The following is a 25,458-nucleotide window of genomic DNA, read 5'->3' as shown; positions in this document are numbered from 1 at the left end:
CATGAATGATCTGTTTTTGTACCGTCACGAAAAAGACGTCCAATGTTAAAGACAAATGATATTTGTAAAAAGATGAAAGTCAAGATTTCAAATCATGGTCATTAGACAGCAAAAAGTTGATTATCTCCTTTATTTCAAATGTCAAACATAGCAGTCAGGTTGTCTCATTTACAGACTGATCTTCAGTTATTGGTGCCAGTATGAAACACTTGACATATTTACATCCATCAAAGAATCAAAATGTTCGACATTCAGCAGACAGACATTTCAGATATGTGTTCATGCTGTTTGTTTCTGAGTACATGGTTTTTGGAGGATTTAACAGACAGAAAGGCTGTAAAAAAGGTCACCTACTTTCAGCATCTCCAGTGCAGACTGTACCTCAGTCAGTCATCGTCCTTGTGCATGTGAACAGCCCAAACCGGTCACCCCCCCTTTCTGGACCAATCACTGACCTCAGCCTCTCTCTCAGTGCCAAGTCATCAAGCATCTTCCGTGAGGAGTATCATAGCAGAGCAGGCAGCTGCACGTTTCCCCTCATTCTCAGGACTGTTGTTGTTCATTATTCTGTGCGTCCATGAGAACGTAAGTGAATATCTCTTGTTCTGTTAAGTTGTATTTTACTACAGTAATGCCGTAGTTCGCTCTGACATGTTTCTTTACTTCGTGTATAGCGTGCACACAGACAGCCGTCTGGATTCTGCTGATCTGTGACTGACTTATGCTAGTTCTTAGCTTGTTTATGAACCCTTATATATTCTTTCACATATAGTGATGCCTTATCTTTAGTTAGTCATCACGTTTGTTGTATATTTAAGCTCCATTAGTTTTATTTATGTCGGGAAATTGAGCCTCCACTCGCACCAGGATAGGGACCGTCGTCAAATTACTTGACTCTCCCTGTGTGTGCACTTTGTGAAACAGCATACATACAGCTTGGAATTAGTAAATTGATGACACTCCCTTAAAGTTTAGAGACTCTTTTCTGTGTGTTAGAGTCATCCTATTGTTTATTTGTTGTTTAATAATTTCAAATGTGAGAAATAGAATGCAGTATTTATCATTCATTCAAACTTAAGACTTAATCTGCTTTGTTGTTTCTTTTCTGTATTCTTTATTTGTAGAAACCACACACATCCTAACGTCATAGAACAAATATCAATGTACACCATCCTCTGGCTTCATCTGAGTGAATAAGCAATAAATGAGTGGCATCTCAAAGAGAGACAGTGTGACTGGAGTAGTTTCTTCATCTTCCTGTTCTAACCGGACAACCTGTGGCGTCTGCAGATATATTAACCAAATATTCCGAGTCATTCATCACTGAGGTCACAAAAGTGGTATTCAGCAACCATCACCTCCCTCACAAAGGCACTAAAACAGTTATCAGAATGGATTATATTGATGAATGCAGGAAAACTGGTTCAACTTGGTGGAGAGAAAAAAAAAGGGGCATTAAAAGAAGAACTGAAATAAAACTCAAACTGATCTGAAGCCAAAGACTCAACAATGTATGTATGAGCATTTTTCTCTTATCTACTCAGTGTGACTGACAGGAGAGATGATCAGAGGAGCAGAGTTTTTACCAGCCTTGTTGTTGCAGGGACAACAGTATGGGTAGATTTTCTCAGTGAAGGAGCAGCCAGTAAAGGAGTAGATCAGAGCTGCAGCATCAACGTCATAAAAGGAGACCAGACCCTCCTCATAATCCACAAACACCCCCACCTTCTCAGGACCAGACTGAAGAGAGAGACGGACTGATGGATCAGCACAAGCTTTGTACTCATTTTCATTCCTCAAAACTATCGTCCAGTAACCACTGTTGGGTGACAGTGCGATGTTTCCCTTCCTGTTGATCGACTCTCTGGCCACTCCTAGAGTCCAGCCAGTCTTCCCTTTAACCTGAACCTCGTAGTAAAACCTGCCTGAAGAGAAACTCTGCTTTGATAAGACATTTACACACTGATCAAATCTCTCTGGATTGTCTGGGAGATCTTTCTTCACATCACTATCGTAAACTTCTTTCCCATCATCAGACAGGATCAGCCAGGGACTCGCTGTATCAGGATCTAGTGTCACATCCACCTCATACTGCTGGACTCTCTTCAGCTCAGTCTCAAACAGCTTCTTCTTCTGTTCACTGATGGTCTCCTCCAGCTGCTTCACAGCTCTCACCACAGTCCCCGCATATGAAGGTGGATGGACTCTGACTTCAGTCCAGTCCTTGGTGGGTGGAGCAGCGTTCAGAGACGTGAAGTTCTGGAGGAGTTGGAGGTGGTCTTCAGAGCGTGAGAGCTGCTCCACCTCAGCACTTCTCTTCTCCAGCTCAGAGATTTCCTGTTCCAGCTCTCTGATGAAGCCTTCAGCCTGTTTCTCCGTCTCTCTCTGCTTCTCTTTGATGCTGTTGATGAGCTCAGCCTGGCGTCTCTCTACAGATTCTTTCAGAGCACTGAAGACTCCAACACCTTCTGCTATCTCTCTGTCTGCGTTCTCATCACTGAGCTCCACTGAGTGTTTGAGCTCTTCAATCTTCACTCGTCTCTTCTGGATCATCTGCTGAATTTCAGCCTCTGTCTTCCCCAGCTCGGCCTTCTTTCCTTCATATTCTTCTCTCAGAGGAACAACATCATGAGTCTTGTGGTCTGAAATGGTGCACATCATGCAGACACACCTCTGGTCGTTCTTACAGAACAGCTCCAGCAGTTTGTCGTGCTTCTCACACATCCTGTCTTCCAGGTTCTCCACAGGGTCCATCAGCTGATGTCTCTTCAGACCTGACATGGTCAGATGAGGCTCCAGGTGAGTCTCACAGTAAGAAGCCAGACACACCAGGCAGGACTTCAGGGCCTTCACTTTGGTTCCAGTGCAGTCATCACAGGGAACTTCTCCTGGTTTGGAAACTTGTCTCTCTGAGCTGCTGCTGGATTTCTGCTGAGCTGACTGTCTGAACTGAGCAGACGTCTCCTTGATGAAGGTGTTGATCTTCAGCTGTGGTCTGGTGGAGAACATCTCTTTACAGTTGGGACACTGACAGGAGACATTACTATCCCAGTGTTCAGTGATGCAGTTTTGACAGAAGTTGTGTCCACATGATAAGGTGACAGGATCAGTGAAGACTTTCAGACAGATGGAGCACAGGAACTGATCTTCAGTCAGCAGACAGCTGGCAGCAGACATCTCTACAACCTGAGGAATATTGAGAGATGGTCATGATCAATTTTATGTTAAAGTGCTTGTTTAAAATTCTGATATTTTCTTCTGTTCAAATGCAAGTTTTAACTCCTTATTGAATTAAATGAAGTCAGAGGTGTGTTTGATGTTTATTTACAGTCAAACTAATGATATCACACACAGATCAGCCTAGATCCTCTAAGTGTAAAGAGGTGAGCCTGTCTGTAAACTTTCTCTATGAGCTGATTATTTAAAGGTGTCCCATATAAACGCTCACCACTCCAATGTTTGATCACGTACTGTAAAATAAATGACATCTCAAACTCACCACTGCTCCTCTAATACTTCAGCTCATTTTCTCTTTGAATGTATTTTTTCCAAACAAAATCATTGATTTCTTTCTGATAGATGAGAGGCTCACATGGCAGCAGTGTCAGATTTTTGGCTTAAACAGGTTTTATTCTGAAGTGGCTCATGCAGACTTCCTGCCGCTCCCACAGCACATTTTTGTTAATAGAAGTTTATTTTGGGATACACAGTAACGACTGACTGAGGTGGAAAGAAGAGAAAGGAGATGGAGAGAGAGAAATAGCACAGATTTTACCACCAGCTTTAATTCAGTGTTAACTGCACCACTTTTAGTGCCTGTAGCAGTCAGCACTGGTCTTTGTGGATCAGGTTCAGTCTGTACTGAGGCTGATTTGCCTGTAAGACGAACAAGATTGCATTGAGTGTTAAATATTCCTCTCCCTTCTCCTCATTCAAATCAATGTACCCAGCCAATTTTGTGCAGTATGTAGCCCTCTTAAAAATGTAAATTCTTTTGTTAACAGAATTAAAATATGTTAAAAATAGCTAAAATAGGTTAATATTGGCAAAAAATAATGAAAAGGTGGTGAAATTTGATCTTTTAAAAGTAGCAGATATGGGTTAGAAGTGACAAAAATTAGATAAAAGTGGCAAAAAATAACCAAAGAAGTGGCAATCATCACTGATGATTATTATAAAGATAGTTTTCTCTTTAAACTTATTTGGTGTCTCTAGCTGAAAGAATGAGAAAAATACACATTTATTTTTAATCTTAACAATCCCATTGATAACTATAGGGACAAACCAGAGTGTCTTTGACAGATAATAACTTTATGTTTATATCATTTACAAGTTTAAGATGGAGACACATTTCACTGTTAGACCCTATACTTCTCTCTAATTTAGCATTGATCACTGTCAGATGTATTGATCATGAGTAAAACACAGCAGAGTGAAAAAGTGGAACTACGGTGGCCCTGAGAGCTCACAGCACTGCAACTTAAGAAAACACATGCAAAAAGACAAAACACAAGCAAATTAAGAAAACATCTTCATCAATTTGACAACACATGCGCAGCATTTAGAAAACACGCTGCAAAGACCAACACAACACATTAGAAAAACGCGCTGCAAATAGACCGCAACACAACGGAAGTGTTTCCAGAGGACACTTAAAAGTGATGCACACGTTCAGACACGCTTGTTGATGTTGTTGACGTGGATTTTGAGTCACAGTGGTGTTGGAAAATGAGATAAAAAGTAAGTGTTTTTGATTAATTTTAACATTGTGAATGTATGATTCAGATATTAGCCTATTGCAGTGATCTGCTGTTAAACTATCGTTAGCCTTTTGCTTTTAATTAGCCTGCCAATTCTCATAACCTGATGAAATAATACACACGGTTAATTCACTGTGAAACCATAGACTGTATATAGTGTGAAACACGCTGTTAGCTGGCTATAGTTACTATCAGAACCCTTAATAGGGGACAAGTAAGTTAAACTACCGGTGGGTTTTGCTGACATGGTTTCACACTATATACAGTCTATGGTTTTACAGTGAATTAATCGTGTGTATTATTTCATCAGGTTATGAGAATTGGCAGGCTAATTACAAGCAAAAGGCTAACGATAGTTTAACAGCAGATCACTGCAATAGGCTAAAATCTGAATCATGCGATCACAATGTTAAAATTAATCAAAAACACTTTTTATCTAATTTTCCAACACCACTGTAACTCAAAATCCACGTCAACAACATAGATGTCAAGACGTAGATGACGCGTTCGCTACCTGATGGTACGTCTTTGGGGCCGCCATCTTGGCAAGGGCAAAAGAGTGAGAGTGCAACAGAGTTATATGGGCAGACAGCATTGAAAAAGCCAACTTCCTGTGCTGACGCCCACAGATACGATGGGTTTCTCCCTCTGATGGTGGTGGTCTGGCTTTAAATATGTACAGGACTTCCGACCGGGTCGTTTATTAAAAGTTGCTACCTTATTTAAAGTACAATGCACCCGCTGTTTTGGAAGGAAATGTGGAATCTTTCACTAGGTGTAATACTGACCGTCATCTGAATGTTAAAAGCCAGACTGGTCATTTTAATGTTGCTGGCAGAAAGCACCTCCTGGCTTTAAGTATTTATTTTTTTACTCAGTGTTATTTTAATGTCATTAAATACAATACTTAAAATATACAACTAGGTGATATAAAATTTTTTGGCGTTAGTAAAGCACACAGTTCTTATCGCCCACTCCAAAAATATATTTGCCTTAATTTTCTGCTGTCCGACAAACCAATAAATCAGTCATCAGAAGACTGGTATTTGACTTAAATGCAGGAAAATTCTCTCGTTTTGATGATAAGCATTATTATATGCACCGTAGAGAGAGAGAGTCAGTGTGCACCGCGCTGTACAGACAGTGTGAGTATCAGTTTGATTTAGGCTTTTTAGACAACATAAAGATGATCAAAGAAGCCAGGAACATTCAGCTTTAACTTTGCTCTCTCCTTCTTTGTTTTGCCACTTTTTGTTGTACCATAAAGAAGAAAATCATGAGAAATTAGAAATCACGTGACTCGTCGGGACTTTTACCTGTTGAGACTTTAGTTTTCCTCATGTAGCTCTCTCTCTCTCTCTCTCTCTCTGCGTCCCATCTGATGATCCGCTCAGAAAATTTTACTGGAATCTGCTAGCTCTGTGGGTGTTTAAGTCAGAAATCCATCCCCTGCATGAGTAATTAAGCTGAGATCGGCCGTTGTGTCCTCACATGGCTAATATGCACTGCAAACTCAAAAATCATCAGGTGAGAAAGGGCGTGACGACTCCCAGTGTATGCCTGCATGTAGCCTAGATTAAAGACCAGTTGCAAGATGAGAGGGAGAGAAATTATCTATATAAATCTATTTGGGGAAACAAAAACTATCTTATTCTAGATTCTAAATATTCAATTACACATGTTCCCTGTACACCTCATAGACATAATAGGATTTTTAATTTAAAGTTGATCAGACCCACAATAAGTACCTCGATTTAACTCCAGTAAGTAATCAGTATGATGTTCAAGCTTTCATCTTTATAACAAAACAAATTTCATGTAGATTGGTTCAGGATTAAGCAAGGTAGGGCGGATTTTACAGGCGAAGTGGGCTTGTTTATAATGAGCGTTCACTAATCCCGCCAGTTCCAAGATGGCGGACCGGCAGATGCAGAGCGGCTACGTTTAATAGCTGTGGACGCGTCATCAACGTATCCATATCTATGGTCAACAACATCAACAAGCGTGTCCGGACGTGTGCATCACTTTTAAGTGTCCTCTGGAAACACTTCCGTTGTGTTGCGGTGTATTTGCAGCGCGTTTTTCTAATGTGTTGTGTTGGTCTTTGCAGCATGTTTTCTAAATGCTGCGCATGTGTTGTCAAATTGATGAAGATGTTTTCTTAATTTGCTTGTGTTTTGTCTTTTTGCATGTGTTTTCTTAAGTTGCAGTGCTGTGAGCTCTCAGGGCCACCGTATGGAACAGCCAACCCCGGTCTCCCCTACTCTCCACTCCCTACTCAACTCACTGAGAAACTATTTATACTGGGATGGTCAGCTTGTAGTAAAACTGCTCTATCTGGTTTGTTCTCTTCATGGTGACTAAATAAAGCCTCTGCTTTCTACTAAACAAAGTCAATCAGTGAGATTTGTCACGTTCAAACTAGTTTCTAAGTTGGAGGAAAGAGCTGTAAAAGAGTGTAAAGTAGCTAAAGATGATCCTAGCTGTGTATTCAGTCTGATAAGAACTAGTCTGAGTTCAGTCTCTCTTCTTCAGCTTTGACTTGTGTTTAGTGCTGGACTTCAAACAACATTTAGTCTGAATAGTTAGTGTTGTTGTGTTTGTTAGTCAGTGTACTCACCAGTGTTTGTCAGGAACAAACAGACGTTAAAGCTTCTCCTCTTTTGCTGTTGATCTGGAAGGAGCTGAAAATACACCGACTTAGCTCTGGAACAAGAACACAGTTCGACTTTTGTTTTTGTTGACAGCTACTATTACGTACAATTAAAAACAGGACAGACTGCAATGACGTCCATTTAAGATATTTAAAGACTTTACTGTCTGGCATCAATCCCTCAAACACTCCTTCACTGTTTCACAACATAATTTAACTCTTTATGAGCCAGATGCTTACTGAGGACATAAAATGAGGTAAAACAGAAAAAAACTTCATTACTGGGTCACGTTTGCTTCTCTTTGATTTTTAAAAGTTGGGGCAGAGATGGCCAAGAGGTAAAGCTGTGCCCCATATATGCAGGCGGTCCAGGTTGAAGTCCGGTCTGTGACTACTTTGCTGCATTTCTCAATGAGAGGCAGCGACACACACTGTTATTGGTTGTAACTGGTGTCTTGGGGGGGCAGTATAAAATAGAACAATGTAGTTACAGTGGGTATGCTACTCTCAACAGGAGGGTTTTTAGTCTGGATTTGAAGAAGCATTTTGAAAAATAACTACATTCAGTGAGCTTCAGAAGGTTGAGGTTATAAAACACAAGCCTGATTCTGGAGTGCTCTAAATCAGTAATGCTACAGTCAGATTGTCTGAAATTCAACTGAACATTTACTTTCTGATGCATTTTGACATGTTTCAAAAATTAACAGGGACCGTCAAGACAGTGTCTCCCTAGGGAAAAGTCTTGTCCTGGTCTTCTGCTCTTCCTCTTTGCTGTGTCTGGTTTGTGTTGCAGGTAATGGGGGAGGTGCCCATCAGATGCAGCAATGCAGCACACCTGAGCAGGCTGGGCTCAGAAGCCTTTAAAGCAGACCTGTTCACTGAGCTCACTCTCTCTTCCCCTGGCCTGCTGACTGAGACCGCTCCTTTGTTTGTAGCTTTGTTTTGCTCACTCACACCCATACACTCACACACATCCAACACTGCATGCACACTGACAATCATACTTTGATAATCCTTTGACTTATTTCATTATTTCATTAAATATATTTTTTGTAAAAACCTTTGCAGTTATGTGTGGTCTCCATTTTGTCACACACTTTTGAGCCAGGTTGTGACAACAGTAAAGATTTAATTTCCATTCATGGATTTGTTGCATCAGCCATTTGCCAAGAGAGCCCGAATTTCCACAATACCAGTGAACGTCTCACAGACACAGTCCCGTAAAATTTTGTCTACTTGCGGACTCTACGGAGTCTGGGTAACTCAGTTCACGTCGGCAGTAAGAGCAAATAACTTCAGTCTTATCTGACATGATCTGAAGCTGAACCTGACATTCAAAGGTCTCTCATGGCGCCATTTCCTGATCTCCAAAACAACAGGATGGGTCGAGGGTCACAGAACGCACATGCATTAATCTTGCAACAAAAAAAGTAGTGGCGTTAAAAATACTGTGAGTTAAAGTGATATTAGCTGGAGTCACAAAAAGATGGCCGCTGCCGTGCAGATCCGAGCGTTTACTGCTGCCACAGTCTGCCTTAATTTGGACTACTTATGTCTGACCCACAGAGCTAAAATTATTACCTTTCCAATACTTCCCATCTCTAAAGTTAAGTCGACGATCACGAACTTTAAAGCCTAAAACAGGACATCGTCTTTAAGCAAATCGACGCCAAACGGTGTGTGCGTTCTACTATGGATGAAGTGGTCTCCAACCAAGCCATCTGGGAATCCATTCAACAGAAGAGACAAGACATGCTTTCTCATTTTCACTCCAAAATGGATACATTACAAACAAGCCTTAAAACAATCCAAGGATCTCTGTCAACAATAGCAGAGCACGTGAAGGAGCTAGAGCAGTGCGTCAGCGCAATTGAGGACAACTTCACGGATTTGGACAAACGTGTTCTAAAGCTTGAGAAGGAAAGTTCATATCTCAAAGAGAAGGCAGAGGACCTTGAGAACCGTAGCCGTTCCTCTAATCTTCGTTTTCTTCACGTACCTGAAGAGGCCGAGGGCCGGGATATGGTGGGCTTCATGAAGCAGTTGATTCCACTTCTCCTTGGGAAAGAGAACTTCCTGGCTCCACCGATCATTGAACGAGCCCACCGCTCACCAACCACATGTAGACAAGACTCCAGAGCCAACCCTGGTCAAATTTCTCCATTTCCAGGATAAACTGAAGATCCTTCGGCTTGCTCAGATGAAAAAAGAACTCATCTTCCAGGGTGCTCGGGTCCACATCTATCCTGACTACAGCACCGGGCTGGTTCAGAAGCATCGCCAGTTCGACCACATCAAGAAGAAACTTCGTGAACTAGATATCAAATATTCCCTGCTGTATCCTGCAACACTAAGAGTTAAAACACATTCTGGTGTCAGACTTTTCCTTTCCTCTGGGGAATGTCAGATTTATTTTTCTCTCTCTATTCTCTGGGTTTTATGGTGGCATTCCCACTATTTCTTCATTTGGCAGACTGAGCTCACCTTTCACCTTGCTCTGCTTGGCCAGCTTATCTCTCTTGCATATACCTGTGGGTATGTGCTCTATGTGTATGTCTGTGTGCTTGTGTTTGTGTGTATTTGTCTTTGTGTAACTTTTTATGTTTACTTGTATAAGTGTGTGTGTGTGCAAAGCTCTCTTCCTTTAGCATGATCCACCCACCCCCAAAAAACACAGCCCTCTCTATCACTTACCCCAGAAATACCCTGTTATATACCTACGTATACAGGTCTGTTTCCTTATTAATGTCTCCTGAATTATGAACTCTATGAAAGGCTTATATATTATCCATCTAAATATCAGGAGCCTACCAAGCCCAGTGTTATCACTCTGTCTGAGACATGGCTGCATGATAATTTTTCTAATAATGAAATCAAACTTGATAATTATGTATTGTACAGAGCTGGTGGAGTAGCTACATATGTCTCATCTAGTTTTTCCTCTGAACTTGTCACACCCACAGAGCACCCCTTGAACTTTCAATGTATCTTTGTTAAATTAACTTTTCATAAAAATAAGCATCTAACCATTGGAAATATTTATAGACCTCCAAATTCTTCTTCAGAATCCACTGAATGTATATTGTCTACCATTAACTCTCTTGATCTCCCCGGAGAAATTATTATACTTGGTGACTTTAACAAAAGCTGGCTTGATAGTGCAGCTGGCAAAGACAAAAACCTATTCAGTAGCACAAATCTTACACAAATTATTACAGAAACAACTAGAGTACATTTAACATCAGATACTCTATTGGACTGGATTTTGGTCACACATCCTGACAGAATTGCACAATCAGGGGTTTTACCTGACAGCCTAAGTGATCACTCAATCATTTTTTGTGTCTGGAAAATTAAAGTTCCATGTCTCCCCCCCAAGTTTATAAAAGTGAGGAGGCTCAAAAATTTCAATGTTGAAAACTTTATTGATGATGTCACTGCTATAAACTGGGATAGATTTCAGCTAATACCCACTGTTAATGATGCTTGGGACTACTTCTATACTGAGCTTAATGAAGTTATTAATAGACATGCTCCCTGGACAACAATGAGAGTTAAGGGTAGACATTTACCATGGATAAATGCTGAACTCATTCGCTTATTTAAAGAAAGGGACAAGGCATGGGAAAAATACCGATCCACAAAGGATATTGCTGACCTGAACATATATAAACATTTGAGAAATATTTGTGATATAATCCAGGTATTATAAAGATTTGTTAGCTGATGGTTTTAACAACCCCCAAAAGTTCTGGAAAATCATTAATACCATAATCAATAAATCTTCTAAAAGCTCAACTACACATATACGGGTAAATAAAGAAACTCTAAAGGATCCTAATTTGATAGTTGATGCCTTCAGTCAGCATTTCTCTAAGATTGTTGGCCCAAACACTTTTCCCTCTCCCCATCACAATCCCACACTGAGCAACCCTGTCTGTGACACCTCCTTTTTCTTTACCCCCATCAGTCCAAGTGATGTCCAGCGGGTCATAGATGGACTTAGCTCAAGCAGTGGTGCCGGCCCTGACGGCCTGGAGATTAAATTTCTGAAAAGTGCATCTCATGTTTTGTGTTATCCACTGTCAGATTTGTTTAATCTTTCCTTAAGCACAGGTGAAGTGCCTTTAGGCTGGAATTGTGCCAGGGTCACACCCTTGCATAAGGGTGGTGATGCTTATGACATGAATAACTACAGGCCTATCTCCATAATTAACTGTGTAGCCAAAATATTTGAGAAATTAGTTTTTAATCAGCTTTCTCAGTATATCACTGATTTCAATATACTATCACCACATCAATCTGGTTTCAGGCCTAATTTCTCTACAACCACAGCTCTTTCAAAACTTACAAATGATATCATATCTGCCTCAGACAATAACAAACTCACCGGTGCCATATTCATAGACCTGACCAAGGCTTTTGACACAGTTGATCACTATCTTCTATTGGACAAACTTCATAACATTGGACTATCTCGTAGTGCTCTCCTCTGGTTTAACTCCTATCTCCATCACAGACATCAGTGTGTCAGTCTTTCGTGCACTCAGTCTGATTTTTTATTGGTTGAAAAGGGCGTGCCACAAGGCTCCTCTCTTGGTCCATTACTTTTCTGTATGTTTATTAATGATGTGCCACAAATTTGTACCAATTCTCAAATTCAACTGTATGCCGGTGACACAGTCATCTACACTTCCAGGACTGACACTTCTCAACTTCAGGCAACCCTACATACCGACTTTGCTAATGTTCAAAAATGGTTCTACTCTAACAAACTACTGCTAAACAAGAAAAAGTCTTACAATATGCTTTTTGGCACTAGATTCAAGATCACAAACTCAGATCAATGGCCTATTACTTATCTTGATGGTACCCCATTGGAGGAGGTAAACAAATATAAACATCTTGGGGTATGGCTTGACTCTCAGCTATCCTTTAAGTTTCACATTGAATTCGTCATCAAGAAAATAAACTGTATTTTAGGTCAACTTTATCGCTCCATCAACTGTTTCCCTCTCCAGGAAAAGGATTGTCTCTCAGCTTATTTTACCAGTAATGGACTATGCAGATGTAATTTATCAAAACACATCAGAAACTAATCTTCATTCTATCAATGTCATCTACAATAGCCTGTGCAGGTTTATCCTAAGATGTCCCTACAGAACCCATCATTGCTTAATGTACGACTCACTAAACTGGCTATCACCCAAATCTAGAAGGCATTTTCACTGGTTACTGTTTATTTTTAAATGTATTTACTTCAATTATCCTCCTTATCTTAAACAATATCTGACCCCATACAGATCACAGTATAGTCTCCATCACACAGACAACCCCTTTTTCTCTGTTCCTAGAATACATAAAGAACTTGGACGTTATGCCTTTCAATATAAAGCCCCCTCTGACTGGAATAATCTACCCGTTTCACTTAGATCAATTTCTTCTTTTCATCTCTTTAAGAAATCTCTTTTTACTCATTTACAAACACACTGCTCCTGCTATTAGTTTTGCTGTGACTGGGAATCATAGTTGGTGTTGTGCTATAATTTACTTCAAAGGCATTTGCTAAAATTTTTGTGTGCTCTACTTAAAATGGGTCTGTGGTTCTCAACTTGTTGGATACAAATACTATACATATACCTGCGTCCTCTGGGGGGAGGGGGGAAGTGGTGAGGTTGGGAGAGCTTTTTGCATGATTTTGTGTATGTCTGTGTCATATTGTTTTTTCTTTTCAACATTTGTATTGTATTTGTTGTATAATATTCTATAATGTCTGTGTTTTGATGTTTCTTCTAATGTTTTGTAATGTCTGTACTGTATGGGTTGTCTTGCAATGTTCTTGTCTTGTATGTATCCTTGTTTGGGACCCCCTTGAAAAGAGATGATCCATCTCAAGGGGCTATCCCGTCAATAAATAAATTTACTATATTAATGAGTTAACTTTGACAGCCCTAATCTAAACGTGTTCTTATGAATTCTGCCTCAAGTTCAGGAATGGACAGAAAACCATCGAAACACTTGGAAGCTTTTAATGATTTTTTATTTCAAACATCAAAAAGGATTAACAATGAAAGAAATGACAAATGAATACATCATAGAATAGAAGTGACTAAATGCTTTAAAACACCTTTAAATCCTATCAACAAGGAGTCATTTGAGACCATTTATACCTGGATGTTTAGTTTCTGTTTATCTCTGTTGGTTGGTTTCTGATTTTCTGTTTTTACCTCATAGATCCAGCTATGCCTCCTTCTGGATCTCCTGCCTTGACTGAAGTTGGGTTACCGTTCAGCCTACAGTCACTGGGACACTCCCTGACTGGACCGTCTGTTCAGCCCAAACCTGCACTCGTCTGGTATATCTGAGGCTACCTAAGATGAACAGCTTTGACCAGCAACACAGAAGTCCCAAGAACATGTGCCAACTAGACCTAAAGCTGGAGACACCAAAAGACAATCAGGGCAGCAAGAAGGAGCTATTCTATCTCTGGCAGCCTGGAAAGTCTCAGAGTCTCTCGTCTCTGAGCCTTGAGACTTAAAAGTTTAAATTTAGTTCCAGATTGTCTGGAGGATTTTACTTCAGCACAGAGTCTCAAATGGCCCCGCTGGTTTTCACACTTTCTCAGCAACAGCAGCTGAGCCACCTTTGACCTTTCAGTCACACAAACCTTGATGGTACATTAAAAAACATGACAACATTTCAAAAACACTCCTGTAATAATGATTATATGTAAATAAGGAAACTTATCAGACAAATCCCTTCTTAAAAGTATGTAAAGTCACTGACAAAGAGAAATGATCAAACATTAGAGCAAGGAGGGCAAATTAATGAGAATAATTCAATCATCACTTTATTTACAACCCTTCTTTAAAATCACACACTCAGCCTGCCAGGCTTTCATGTGCATGCCTTACAGTGCTTGGTCAGACCTGCTTCTTTCATAATGGGATGTTTACAGAATACCGTACACCAGGATTATTCAATTACAAATTCAACTGGGCCAAATTTTAAAATCATGAAATGTAGCTGGGCCAGACATGTTTTGTGCCCAGTAAGTAGCTGATAATGTCAAATTCTAACCAGTACAGACCAATTTGTTGAAAAAAGTGCCCTTTTTATTCGTGGTCTCCCTTTTTAATTTGGCAACATAACAAAAACGCATCAAAAGGTGCAATAGAACACAACAACAAAGCTGTATTTGAAAATAACCTGAGGCAGTAGAAATGTTTTCACTTGAATAAAAATAAAATCAATAGGATAAAAAAATAATATTAGGAAATTCTGTAAATAATAATTTTGGTCACATCTTACCTTCGGGCTACTTCTGTCAGCATCGCTAGCCTTCAAAACAATGCAGTGCATTGTAGGTAGACTGTTGATAGGCTACACAGAGTGTTGCATTCATGGTCTGAAATACTGGGGGAATTTATGAAAACTTGCGAAACAGGTTGCCCTCTGCATCTCTGGCATGACCACAGGCTGGGCCACTTGGGGGTTGGTTCCGGGCCACATGTGGCCCCCCGGCCGCTAATTGAACAGGCCTGCCGTACACTGTATGAAAACTGGTTTTAAAATCCTATCCCACAAACTCCTACATCTAAAGATTAGCTAAAATCAGCGAGTTTTAATAATACACCATGAAACACTCATTTATAACTGCCAGTTACCAGGATATATGGATATTATATACTAAATGAAGTACATAAAAATATTAAAAGATCCTCACAATTTGATTCGATTTTGATTCTTGAGGTTGCGATTCGATTCAATATTGATTTAAATGCTTCAGTGTCGATTCAGTAAGAAGTAGAGATACGCAAATAACCTGTCGACAGTTCTTTTAAATAATTATTTTCATGCCTATATGAACATATGTGGTAAGTCACCTCACTTTTTTGAGCAATAAAACATCTGGAAATAAAAATTTGCACAGTAGTAACTTATTTCTGCATATGGAGTTCAAAAATAAAAAACATGACAGTTCTGTATAAACACTGAAAAAATAATCTGTATGTAAACTTCAATCATATTTTTTCCCTCTTGGAAATTGTGATAAACCTCACATAACATGGTTATGGTTGGTTGTTGTTTGATCGAGTGCTGCCTACAATGTGAATCACACGCACAGCGACCCCCTCTGGCCAGGAGGTGAAAATTTAAAAAATAAGTCCTGTGGAACTAATAAAATAAACTGAAATCCTGCTCTGATACACTCCTGATCAAAATGTTAAGACCGGTTGAAAACTTGCAAGAATTTACATTTTGCAGTGTTGGATCTTCAGAAGGTTCTAAGTGAGGCTTCAACATGCTAAAAGAAGAAATGGGAGTGAGACAAAAAAAAAATATTGAAAACAACAATAAAACTGAAATAAGCTGTTCATCAGCTGATAATCAATAATCCGACCACATTCAAAGACAGAGGGTTTGTTGCCGTTGCCATCAGGAGGTCATGACAGTGAGAATACCTGACAGAGAATGACACTGAATCCACATTTTTGAGCAGATTCTGGTTTTTAAAGGCTGTGGTCTTAAACTTTTGATCAGCTGATGAACAGCCTTCAGTTTAGTTGTTGTTTTCAATAAATTGCTTACTCAGTTGTTTTTCCTCACTCCCATTTCTTCTTTTTTTACATTTTGAAGCTCTACTCAGAACCTTCCTAAGATCCAACAGTTAAAAATGTAAGCAAGTTTTCAACTGGTCTTAAAATTTTGATCAGGAGTGTACATGTTCTACCCTGAATACTTAGTTAACACTTTCAAATAACTCAGAAAAAACGAGATTGATAAATAAGTGATATATCATGTTGTTTGGGTTTTTATTGGTTCTGTTCATAGTAATTTAAGAATTATGTATACTGCTGCATTTAAAAGTGAAAAGTATCGGTACTGGTGATACTGGCTCTGTGTTTACTTGGTATCAGATAGATATTGAGTTTTCAGTATCACACACCACTACTGGCTGTTGTTCCACAACAAACGCCCTGTTTATCAGGGACTCTAACTTCTGATTTTTGAATCAACAGTGCGCTCTACAGTGGTCAAACAGAGTTAGTTTTATTGAGTTTAAATGCTGCAGTAGCCTATACAACGGCACATCGTGCTTCATACATGAAGCTTGTGATTGATGATACGTACAGCCAACAGCTGATTGATGAGTGACTGATAGACGAGACAGGATGAAGCAGCAGGGCGAGTCTGTGTGTACATGAACTAAAAATACACTGTATTCTCCTCATGGAGACTTTGCACAGCTTTGTTATAGAAGCATGTAATTATTTCTCTCATTATCTCCTATTAACTCACTATCCATCTGTAGAACATGCACAGCCCCAAGTAGCGTATGTATGTTGAACACATTATGATTTTGCAGTTTATAGTGACAACTTCTCAGCCTTAATGTCCTAGAGTTAGGTAATCCTTAATGTTTTAAAAAAAATAACGTCAGTGGAGAAAAACCCTTGTGGATTGTGGCACCATCATTCCTGCAGGGACTGAAGTACGGGTAGATTTTCTCAGTGAAGGAGCAGCCAGTAAAGGAGTAGATCAGAGCTGCAGCATCAACACAATAAAAGGAGACCAGACCCTCCTCATAATCCACAAACACCCCCACCTTCTCAGGACCAGACTGAAGAGAGAGGCAGACTGATGGACCAGCAGCAGCGAAGTAGTTGCCTCGACGATCCAGACATATAGTCCAGTGACCGTTTGTGGGGCTCAGTGTGGTTTTCTCCATGTTGGCCATCTTTCTGACCACTCCTACAGTCCATGATGGCCACTTTTTAACCTTGGCTTCAAAGTAAAATCTGCCTGAAGTGAAACCATGCTTTGATAAGACACATCTACAGCTATTATCCTGGGGTCTGTCGGGAGATCTGGGATAAACTACATCAGGATCTAGAGTCACATCCACCTCATACTGCTGGACTCTCTTCAGCTCAGTCTCAAACAGCTTCTTCATCTGTTCACTGATGGTCTCCTCCAGCTGCTTCACAGCTCTCACCACAGTCCCCTCATATGAAGGTGGATGGACTCTGACTTCAGTCCAGTCCTTGGTGGGTGGAGCAGCGTTCAGAGACGTGAAGTTCTGGAGGAGTTGGAGGTGGTCTTCACAGCGTGAGAGCTGCTCCACCTCAGCACGTCTCTTCTCCAGCTCAGAGATTTCCTGTTCCAGCTCTCTGATGAAGCCTTCAGCCTGTTTCTCCGTCTCTCTCTGCTTCTCTTTGATGCTGTTGATGAGCTCAGCCTGGCGTCTCTCTACAGATTCTTTCAGAGCGCTGAAGACTCCAACACCTTCTGCTATCTCTCTGTCTGCGTTCTCATCACTGAGCTCCACTGAGTGTTTGAGCTCTTCAATCTTCACTCGTCTCTTCTGGATCATCTGCTGAATTTCAGCCTCTGTCTTCCCCAGCTCGGCCTTCTTTCCTTCATATTCTTCTCTCAGAGGAACAACATCATGAGTCTTGTGGTCTGTAACTGAGCACAGCACGCAGACACACCTCTGGTCGTTCTTACAGAACAGCTCCAGCAGTTTGTCGTGCTTCTCACACATCCTGTCTTCCAGGTTCTCCACAGGGTCCATCAGCTGATGTCTCTTCAGACCTGACTTGGTCAGATGAGGCTCCAGGTGAGTCTCACAGTAAGAAGCCAGACACACCAGGCAGGACTTCAGGGCCTTCACTTTGGTTCCAGTGCAGACGTCACAGGGAACTTCTCCTGGTTTGGAAACTTGTCTCTCTGAGCTGCTGCTGCTGGATTTCTGCTGAGCTGACTGTCTGAACTGAGCAGACATCTCCTTGATGAAGGTGTTGATCTTCAGCTGTGGTCTGCTGGAGAACCTCTCTTTACAGTTGGGACACTGACAGGAGACATTACTATCCCAGTGTTCAGTGATGCAGTTTTGACAGAAGTTGTGTCCACATGATAAGGTGACAGGATCAGTGAAGACATCCAGACAGATGGAGCACAGGAACTGATCTTCAGTCAGCAGACAGCTGGCAGCAGACATCTCTACAACCTGAGGAATATTGAGAGATGGTCATGATCAATTTTATGTTAAACTGCTTGTTTAAAATTCTGATATTTTCTTCTGTTCCAATGCAAGTTTTAACTCCTTATTGAATTAAATGAAGTCAGAGGTGTGTTTGATGTTTATTTACAGTCAAACTAATGATATCACACACAGATCAGCCTAGATCCTCTAAGTGTAAAGAGGTGAGCCTGTCTGTAAACTTTCTCTATGAGCTGATTATTTAAAGGTGTCCCATATAAATGCTCACCGCTCCAATGTTTGATCACGTACTGTAAAATAAATGACATCTCAAACTCACCACTGCTCCTCTGATATTTCAGCCCATTTTCTCTTTGAATGTTTTTTTCCAAACATAATCACTGATTTCTTTCTGATAGATGAGAGGCTCACATGGCAGCAGAGTCAGATATTTGGCTTAAACAGGTTTTATTCTGAAGTGGCTCATGCAGACTTCCTGCCGCTCCCACAGCACATTTTTGTTAATAGAAGTTTATTTTGGGATACACAGTAACGACTGACTGAGGTGGAAAGAGGAGAAAGGAGATGGAGAGAGAGAAATAGCACAGATTTTACCACCAGCTTTGATTCAGTGTTAACTGCACCACTTTTAGTGCCTGTAGCAGTCAGCGCTGGTCTTTGTGGATCAGGTTCAGTCTGTACTGAGGCTGATTTAGAATAGAATAGAATAGAATAGATGTTTATTGCCATTTGCACAGGTACAGGACAGTACAGGTACATTGGAATTTTTGTGCGTTGCTTCTTGAGTCAGCTCTACAAAAGACTAAAAAAGTAGAAAAATAAAAAAAATATAATATTTATAAAACTTAACAATACAAATAAGACATGATATAAATAAAGTTGTGTTACCAAGCTACACAAAGGAGTGTACACAGTACACAAATATAAAAGATAAAAGAGTAATTAAAGATAAGATAAAATAAAAAAGAAAGAAAGGTAGGTTAGGTAAAATAACATGGCTGTAGAAAAAAAAATGCCTAGATTTCTACATCTGCTATTGTACCTGGGATTTCTTGCATTGGTTATTGCACATGGTGAAATAAATTACACAAGTTATTGCACACTTCAATAATTGCACGTATTGACAGTAGTACTTATTCCACATTTATTACTGATGTGTTGTGAGTTATGACCCAAGAGGTAGTTAACTGTCCACTGAGTAGGAGGTGTGTGGGGTGTGATATGCCCTTCCCACCTTAATGTCCTGTGAAATGAGTCTGACAGCAGCAGGGAAGAAGCTGTTGTAGAAGCGGGCCTTCTGAGTTTGGATGCTCTCTGGCCTGTGGTGTCTCAGGTTGTACCCTGAATCCTTCCACCTGAACAGAGCATGGGCTGGGTGGTGTTTGTCCCTGAGGATGCTCTGTGCTTTCCTCCTGCAGTGCTGTGTGTAAATATTGTCCATGGAGAGAAGGTTAGTGCCGATGATCCTCTCTGCAGTCTTGATGACCCGTTGAAGAGATTTCCTCTCAGCCAGAGTGGTGTTTCTGAACCACACAGTGATTCCGCTGGTGAAGATACTTTAAACCAGACCTCTGTAAGCCTGGGTGAGGGGCTGACGACTGAGTCCGGCCTTCTTCAGCAGCCTGGACAGGCGCTTCTGTGCTTTTCTCACAGTTTTCACTGTGTTTTGGGCCCAGTTTAGATTTTCAGAGATGTAAAGACCAAGGAACTTAAAGCTGTCAGCCCGCTCCACTTCAATTCCTTTGATGGTGAGGGGCTGCAGAGGGGGGCTTTCCTCCTGAAGTCCAGAATGAGTTCTTTGGTTTTGTCTATGTTGAGCACCAGGTCGTTGTCCTCTCCATAGACGGTGATTCTGTGGACCAGTTCTCTGTACGATGATTCATCCCTCCCTCTGATCAGGCCCAGGATGGTTGTGTCGTCTGCATACTTGATGATGATGTTGTTGTCATGTGTGGAGACACAGTCATATGTGTATAAGGAGAAAAGTTTGGGGCTGAGGCAGCAGCACTGCAGCATCCCAGTGCTGACTCTTAGCTCTGCTGAGACCTTGTTTCCCATCCTCACCACCTGTGGTCTGTCTACCAGGAAGTCCAGGATCCAGTTCCGGGTGGGTGTTGGTATTCCAAGATCAGCAAGCTTCCCAGTCAGTTTCACTGGCCTTATGGTATCAAAGGCAGAGCTGTAGTCCGGGAAGAGCAGACGTGCATATGTCCTGTTATTGTCCAGATGTTTAAGTGCTGAATGAAGAGCCAGGGCCACCACGTCATCCACTGATCTGTTTGAGCGGTAAGCAAACTGTAGGGGGTCCACAGTGTCTGGGACAGCAGAGTTGATGGAGTGGAGAACCAGCTTCTCCAGACACTTCATGGCCACTGATGTGAGTGCCACTGGCCTGAAGTCATTCATAGTGGCTGTGTGGGATTTTTTGGGGACTGGTATTATGACCGAGGATTTAAAGGAGCGTGGAACAGTTTCCTGCATGAGAGAGGTGCTAAAGATGTCTGTGTACACCCCTGCCAGTTGTTGTGCACAGGCCTTCAGAACTCTCGGAGCCACGCCGTCAGGTCCTGCTGCCTTACGTGGGTCCACCTGCTTTAGGGCTCTCAGGACCTGTGTGTGTGACACCTGGAGTGCAGTCTCCTCTGGACTGCAGGGGGACTTTGAAGGGGTGTCACTGTTCTCTCTGTCAAATCTGGCATAGAAACTGTTCAGTGTGTCTGGTAGGAAGAAGCCACGGTTTTCGGCCCTGCCAGGGTTAGTCCTGTAGTTTGAAATGGCTTGTATTCCCTGCCACATGCTCCTTGTGTTGTTGTCCCTGTAGCAGCTCTCAAGTCTCTGGGAGTATGTCTTTTTGGCAGCCCTGATGGATTTTTGAAGCTCGTACCGAGCTCGCTTGTACTCCATGGTGTCTCCTGACTTGAAAGCTACACATCGGCTCCTGATCTTCATGCGTACGTCTGCATTAAACCAGGGCTTCTGGTTAGGAAACACACGTATAATCTGGGAGGGGATACAGATGGAGGAGCACCAGTTGATATAGCTGCTTACCGTGTCTGTGTACTCGTGAATGTCACTGGAGGCTTCCTTGAAAATGTCCATATCTGTAGCCTCCAGGCAGCCCTGCAGCTCTGCCAGTGCACTGTCAGTCCACTTCCTCACAGATCTCACTGTGACTGGGTTTGCTCTCAGTCTAGTAGTGTATGTAGGTCGTAGCAGGACTGCTAGGTGGTCAGACTTGCCAAAGTGAGGTTTTGGTACAGCAGAGTAGGCGTTCTTAATGTTGCTGTAACAGTGGTCCAAGATATTGTTTCCTCTGGTGGGGAAATTAACAGACTGGTGGAGTTTGGGGATGTTTATCCGGAGGTTACAGTGATTAAAGTCCCCTACAATAATAAAAGCAGCATCTGGGTATGAGTTCTCATGCCTGGAGATCATGTCATGTACTTCCCTGAGAGCTATGTCCTTGTTAGCAGAGGGGGGGGTATACACGGTGCTCAGTATAATGCACTGCAGTTCTCTTGGTAAATATAAAGGTCTACACTTCACCGTGATATACTCCACATTTTCCGAACACAGCTGTGATATTACCGTGTTGTTGGTGCTCCATGAGTCTTTAACAAGAACAGCTGTTCCTCCCCCTGCGGGTCTTACCGCATTCTGTAGCGTTGCGGTCGGGTCTGAAGAGGGTGTAGCCTGTCGGTGTTATGGCCTCATCGGGGGTCTTGTTCCCGAGCCATGTTTCACAGAAACACAGCACAGAGCAGTCCTGGATGTAACTTTGTGTAGCCATCACAGTAAAGGTCGTCCAATTTATTTTCAAGGGACTGGACGTTGGCGAGAAGTATGATCGGGAGTGTTAGCCTGCCCCTGCTAACCAGGTGTTGGAGTCTTCGTTCGGCACCTCCCCGCTTACCGCGCCTTCTCGTCTGTGTCCGACTGTCAGTCGATTCCGCTGCTACGGCCTGACCCTGGATAGTCCCGGCATGAAGATGTAACTCCAGGAAGGCGTCGAGCAATTTAGTGTTGAAGTGCCCCTTTTGACTAATCTCACTAAGCTGTATCAGTGTCGCCCAATCATACTTAACATGAGCCTTGGCATATCGCACATTAAAGGAGAGTAAAGAAAACAATAACATAAAAACTACGTTAAGCTTGACTCGGAGAGCGCCATCATTTGCCTGTCAGAGGAACAAGTTTGCACTGAATGTTCAATATTCCTCTCCCTACTCCTCATTTAAATACATGTACCCAGCCAAACTGGGGGCCAGCAAAATCATGGTCCATTGTAAAGTTAAGCTGTGGTATATGCTCATCAAAGAAACAAATATCTTTTTAATTCATTTGTGTAAAAAGAAGCCCTCTTAAAAATGTAAATATTTTTGTTGAAAACAGAATTAAAATATATTAAAAATAGCTAAAATGGGTTAAAAATGACAAAAAAAAAAAAATAGTGAAAAGGTGGTGAAATTGGATATATTTTAAAAGTAGCAGATATATGTTTTAAGTGCCAAAAACAGATGGAAATTTGGTAAAATGGGATGAAAAATGGATGTAATTAGCTGAGGAAGAAATTGGAAGCAATGGGTCAAACTGGCAGAAATGGGAATATTAAATTGTGAAATGTGGCGTAAAAAGTGGAAAAGAGGGATTTACAGTGGCGATAATGCAACAACAGAGCCAACAATGTGTCAAGATCTGGTTTGAATATGGCAAAAACAGGCAGAAAAAAGTGGTGGAAAGGGTTTAAAAATTGAGGAAAAAAAGGATATAAAGTGGCAAAAATGTGTCAAAATTTGGCAAAATTGGTGTAAAGTAGCAAAAGTGTAATTTTAAAAACATTCTTAGTTTTTTAAGGCATCTGGAGACCCCATCTCAGTTTCTCATGAACCCAAATGGGGTCCCGACCCCAACGTTGAGAACCCCTGCTGTAGGACACTGGGGTTGGTTGTAGCATTGCTTATTACATCTAAATGATAGGGCTGTGTTTCATCATGTCATTTTAAGATATTTGGTCTGATGTCACTTTTAACCGTCTATTCTAAAAACAATAAATGGATTAAATGTAATTAAAACAATGGACAATCTTCACTGATGATTATTATAAAGACAGTTTTCACTTTTAAACTTATTTGGTGTCTCTAACTGAAAGAATGAGAAAAATACACATTTATTTTTAACCTTAACAATCCCATTGATAACTATAGGGACAAACCAGAGTGTCTTTGACAGATAATAACTTTATGTTTATGTCATTTACAAGTTTAAGATGGAGACACATTTCACTGTTAGACCCTATACTTCTCTCTAATTTAGCATTGATCACTGTCAGATGTATTGATCATGAGTAAAACCTTTCCATGTGACAGCCACTGGGACTCGCTGTGGAACGATTCAGCTGTGTGGTCGGAGCCCATCTCCTCACACAATGCAGAGAAAATCCAGGCTTTGACAGGTCGTGTTGTGATGAAGTTTACTGTGGCAGTAACATCGGTCTTAACATCATTCAGCTCAGAACTCAGCTGTTTGGAAGTGAGAGCCTCTTGGTGTATCATGCAGTGCGTCTACTGCACGTCCGGGGAGACGAGCTTGATGAGCGCCTGCAGCTCTCCCCGTCTCCCCCATGTGGGTGGCTATCCGCATTTTTCATGAAATGATTACGTCACACATAGCGTAGCTCTCTTAAGGTGCCTGCATGGGTCCAGCCAAAACAACAATGGCTGACTACAGGGTTGTGTTCGAGCTGCAGAAGCTACTGAGCTTGTTATGGCTTTTACAGCAAAATCTGATGCTCCTTTACAACCACCGCGAAATGCATACACCAGATGTTCTTAAATCCAATGCAGAAAACAACCAGAAGGGCAACTAGAAGAAAGTTAATGTCAGTTTTCTGTCATCTTCTTCTTCTCCTTTGGTACATTTCCGTGGCAGCGTTACAGCATCACGTACAGGCTTGGCATATGCACTACAGCATTTTCAGTGGTTCCGTGTTTATGCAGATATTTCCTGAAACGATTCTGTCGTTACAGAAAGCTTTTTCAAAATGAAACAGCAATATATCGTTTTAGTCTCTGTGTGGACGGGGCCTTAACGTTAGCACTTAATGACTCATCAAAATGCCTCCAGGCTGCAGACAAAACCACCAACATTTTGTGAATTCTTTGACAGAGGATCAGTTTGAAATATGTCAGAGCTGCAGCCTCCACTTAACTTTATGAGAGTTTTTTTTTTTTTTTTAAATTCACAGTAAACGGGGACATTTCTGGGGACGGGTCTGTTAGAGCGGGGACTTTCGCCTCAAATCAGAGATGTCTGGTCACTCATCAAATAATCTACAAGGATAAAATGGACTCATTTCACTGACAGACCTTAAACTAAAGTCTGATTGAGGAACAATCACTGTCAGATGTATTGATCATGAGTAAACACAGCGGAGTGAAAAAGTGGAACAGCCAACCCCGGTCTCCCCTACTCTCCACTCCCTACTCAACTCACTGAGAAACTATTTATACTGGGATGGTCAGCTTGTAGTAAAACTGCTCTATCTGGTTTGTTCTCTTCATGGTGACTAAATAAAGCCTCTGCTTTCTACTAAACAAAGTCAATCAGTGAGATTTGTCACGTTCAAACTAGTTTCTAAGTTGGAGGAAAGAGCTGTAAAAGAGTGTAAAGTAGCTAAAGATGATCCTAGCTGTGTATTCAGTCTGATAAGAACTAGTCTGAGTTCAGTCTCTCTTCTTCAGCTTTGACTTGTGTTTAGTGCTGGACTTCAAACAACATTTAGTCTGAATAGTTAGTGTTGTTGTGTTTGTTAGTCAGTGTACTCACCAGTGTTTGTCTTCAGTTGAATTAGTCTTCAGAGAGAAACAGAGAGACGTCTCCTCTCCTGCAGCTCTGCCAACACTCTGACTAACTTTCACTTTGACTTCCTGATAAAAAACATCCACCTTCTCTGAGGAATGCCCTTCTTATCTAACCTAACTAGTTATACTCATAATACCAAGTGCCCAAATGACTAATACTATCAAAATAAAAGCACA

At 41.2% G+C, this 25,458-nt stretch overlaps 2 protein-coding genes across 3 annotated transcripts; both read right to left on the bottom strand.

Annotated features, from left to right (window-relative positions):
• Positions 1-492: 492 nt before the first annotated feature.
• On the bottom strand, positions 493-9,525 carry LOC121514620 (E3 ubiquitin-protein ligase TRIM21-like). 2 transcript variants are annotated; one of them, XM_041794811.1, is made up of 3 exons: positions 9,413-9,525; positions 7,381-7,466; positions 493-3,186 (listed from the first exon to the last, which is right to left on the bottom strand). In XM_041794811.1, the coding sequence occupies exon 3, from the start codon at positions 3,175-3,177 to the stop codon at positions 1,537-1,539; it is 1,641 nt and encodes a 546-aa protein (XP_041650745.1). In that variant the 5' UTR covers positions 3,178-3,186; positions 7,381-7,466; positions 9,413-9,525; the 3' UTR covers positions 493-1,536. The 2 variants fall into 2 exon arrangements, with proteins under 2 accessions (XP_041650745.1, XP_041650746.1); XM_041794812.1 differs by lacking the exon at positions 9,413-9,525 and having other exon boundaries at positions 7,381-7,500.
• A 7,306-nt stretch (positions 9,526-16,831) lies between these two features.
• Positions 16,832-25,328, bottom strand: LOC121515631 (E3 ubiquitin-protein ligase TRIM39-like). The gene is made up of 2 exons (XM_041796503.1): positions 25,247-25,328; positions 16,832-18,427 (listed from the first exon to the last, which is right to left on the bottom strand). The coding sequence occupies exon 2, from the start codon at positions 18,416-18,418 to the stop codon at positions 16,832-16,834; it is 1,587 nt and encodes a 528-aa protein (XP_041652437.1). The 5' UTR covers positions 18,419-18,427; positions 25,247-25,328.
• Between the last annotated feature and the right edge of the window lie 130 nt (positions 25,329-25,458).

Source organism: Cheilinus undulatus, linkage group 9 (genome assembly GCF_018320785.1).
Source record: "Cheilinus undulatus linkage group 9, ASM1832078v1, whole genome shotgun sequence".
In the NCBI taxonomy this organism is placed as follows: Eukaryota; Metazoa; Chordata; class Actinopteri; order Labriformes; family Labridae; genus Cheilinus; species Cheilinus undulatus.
This window is presented reverse-complemented; position numbering and strand designations above follow the sequence as displayed.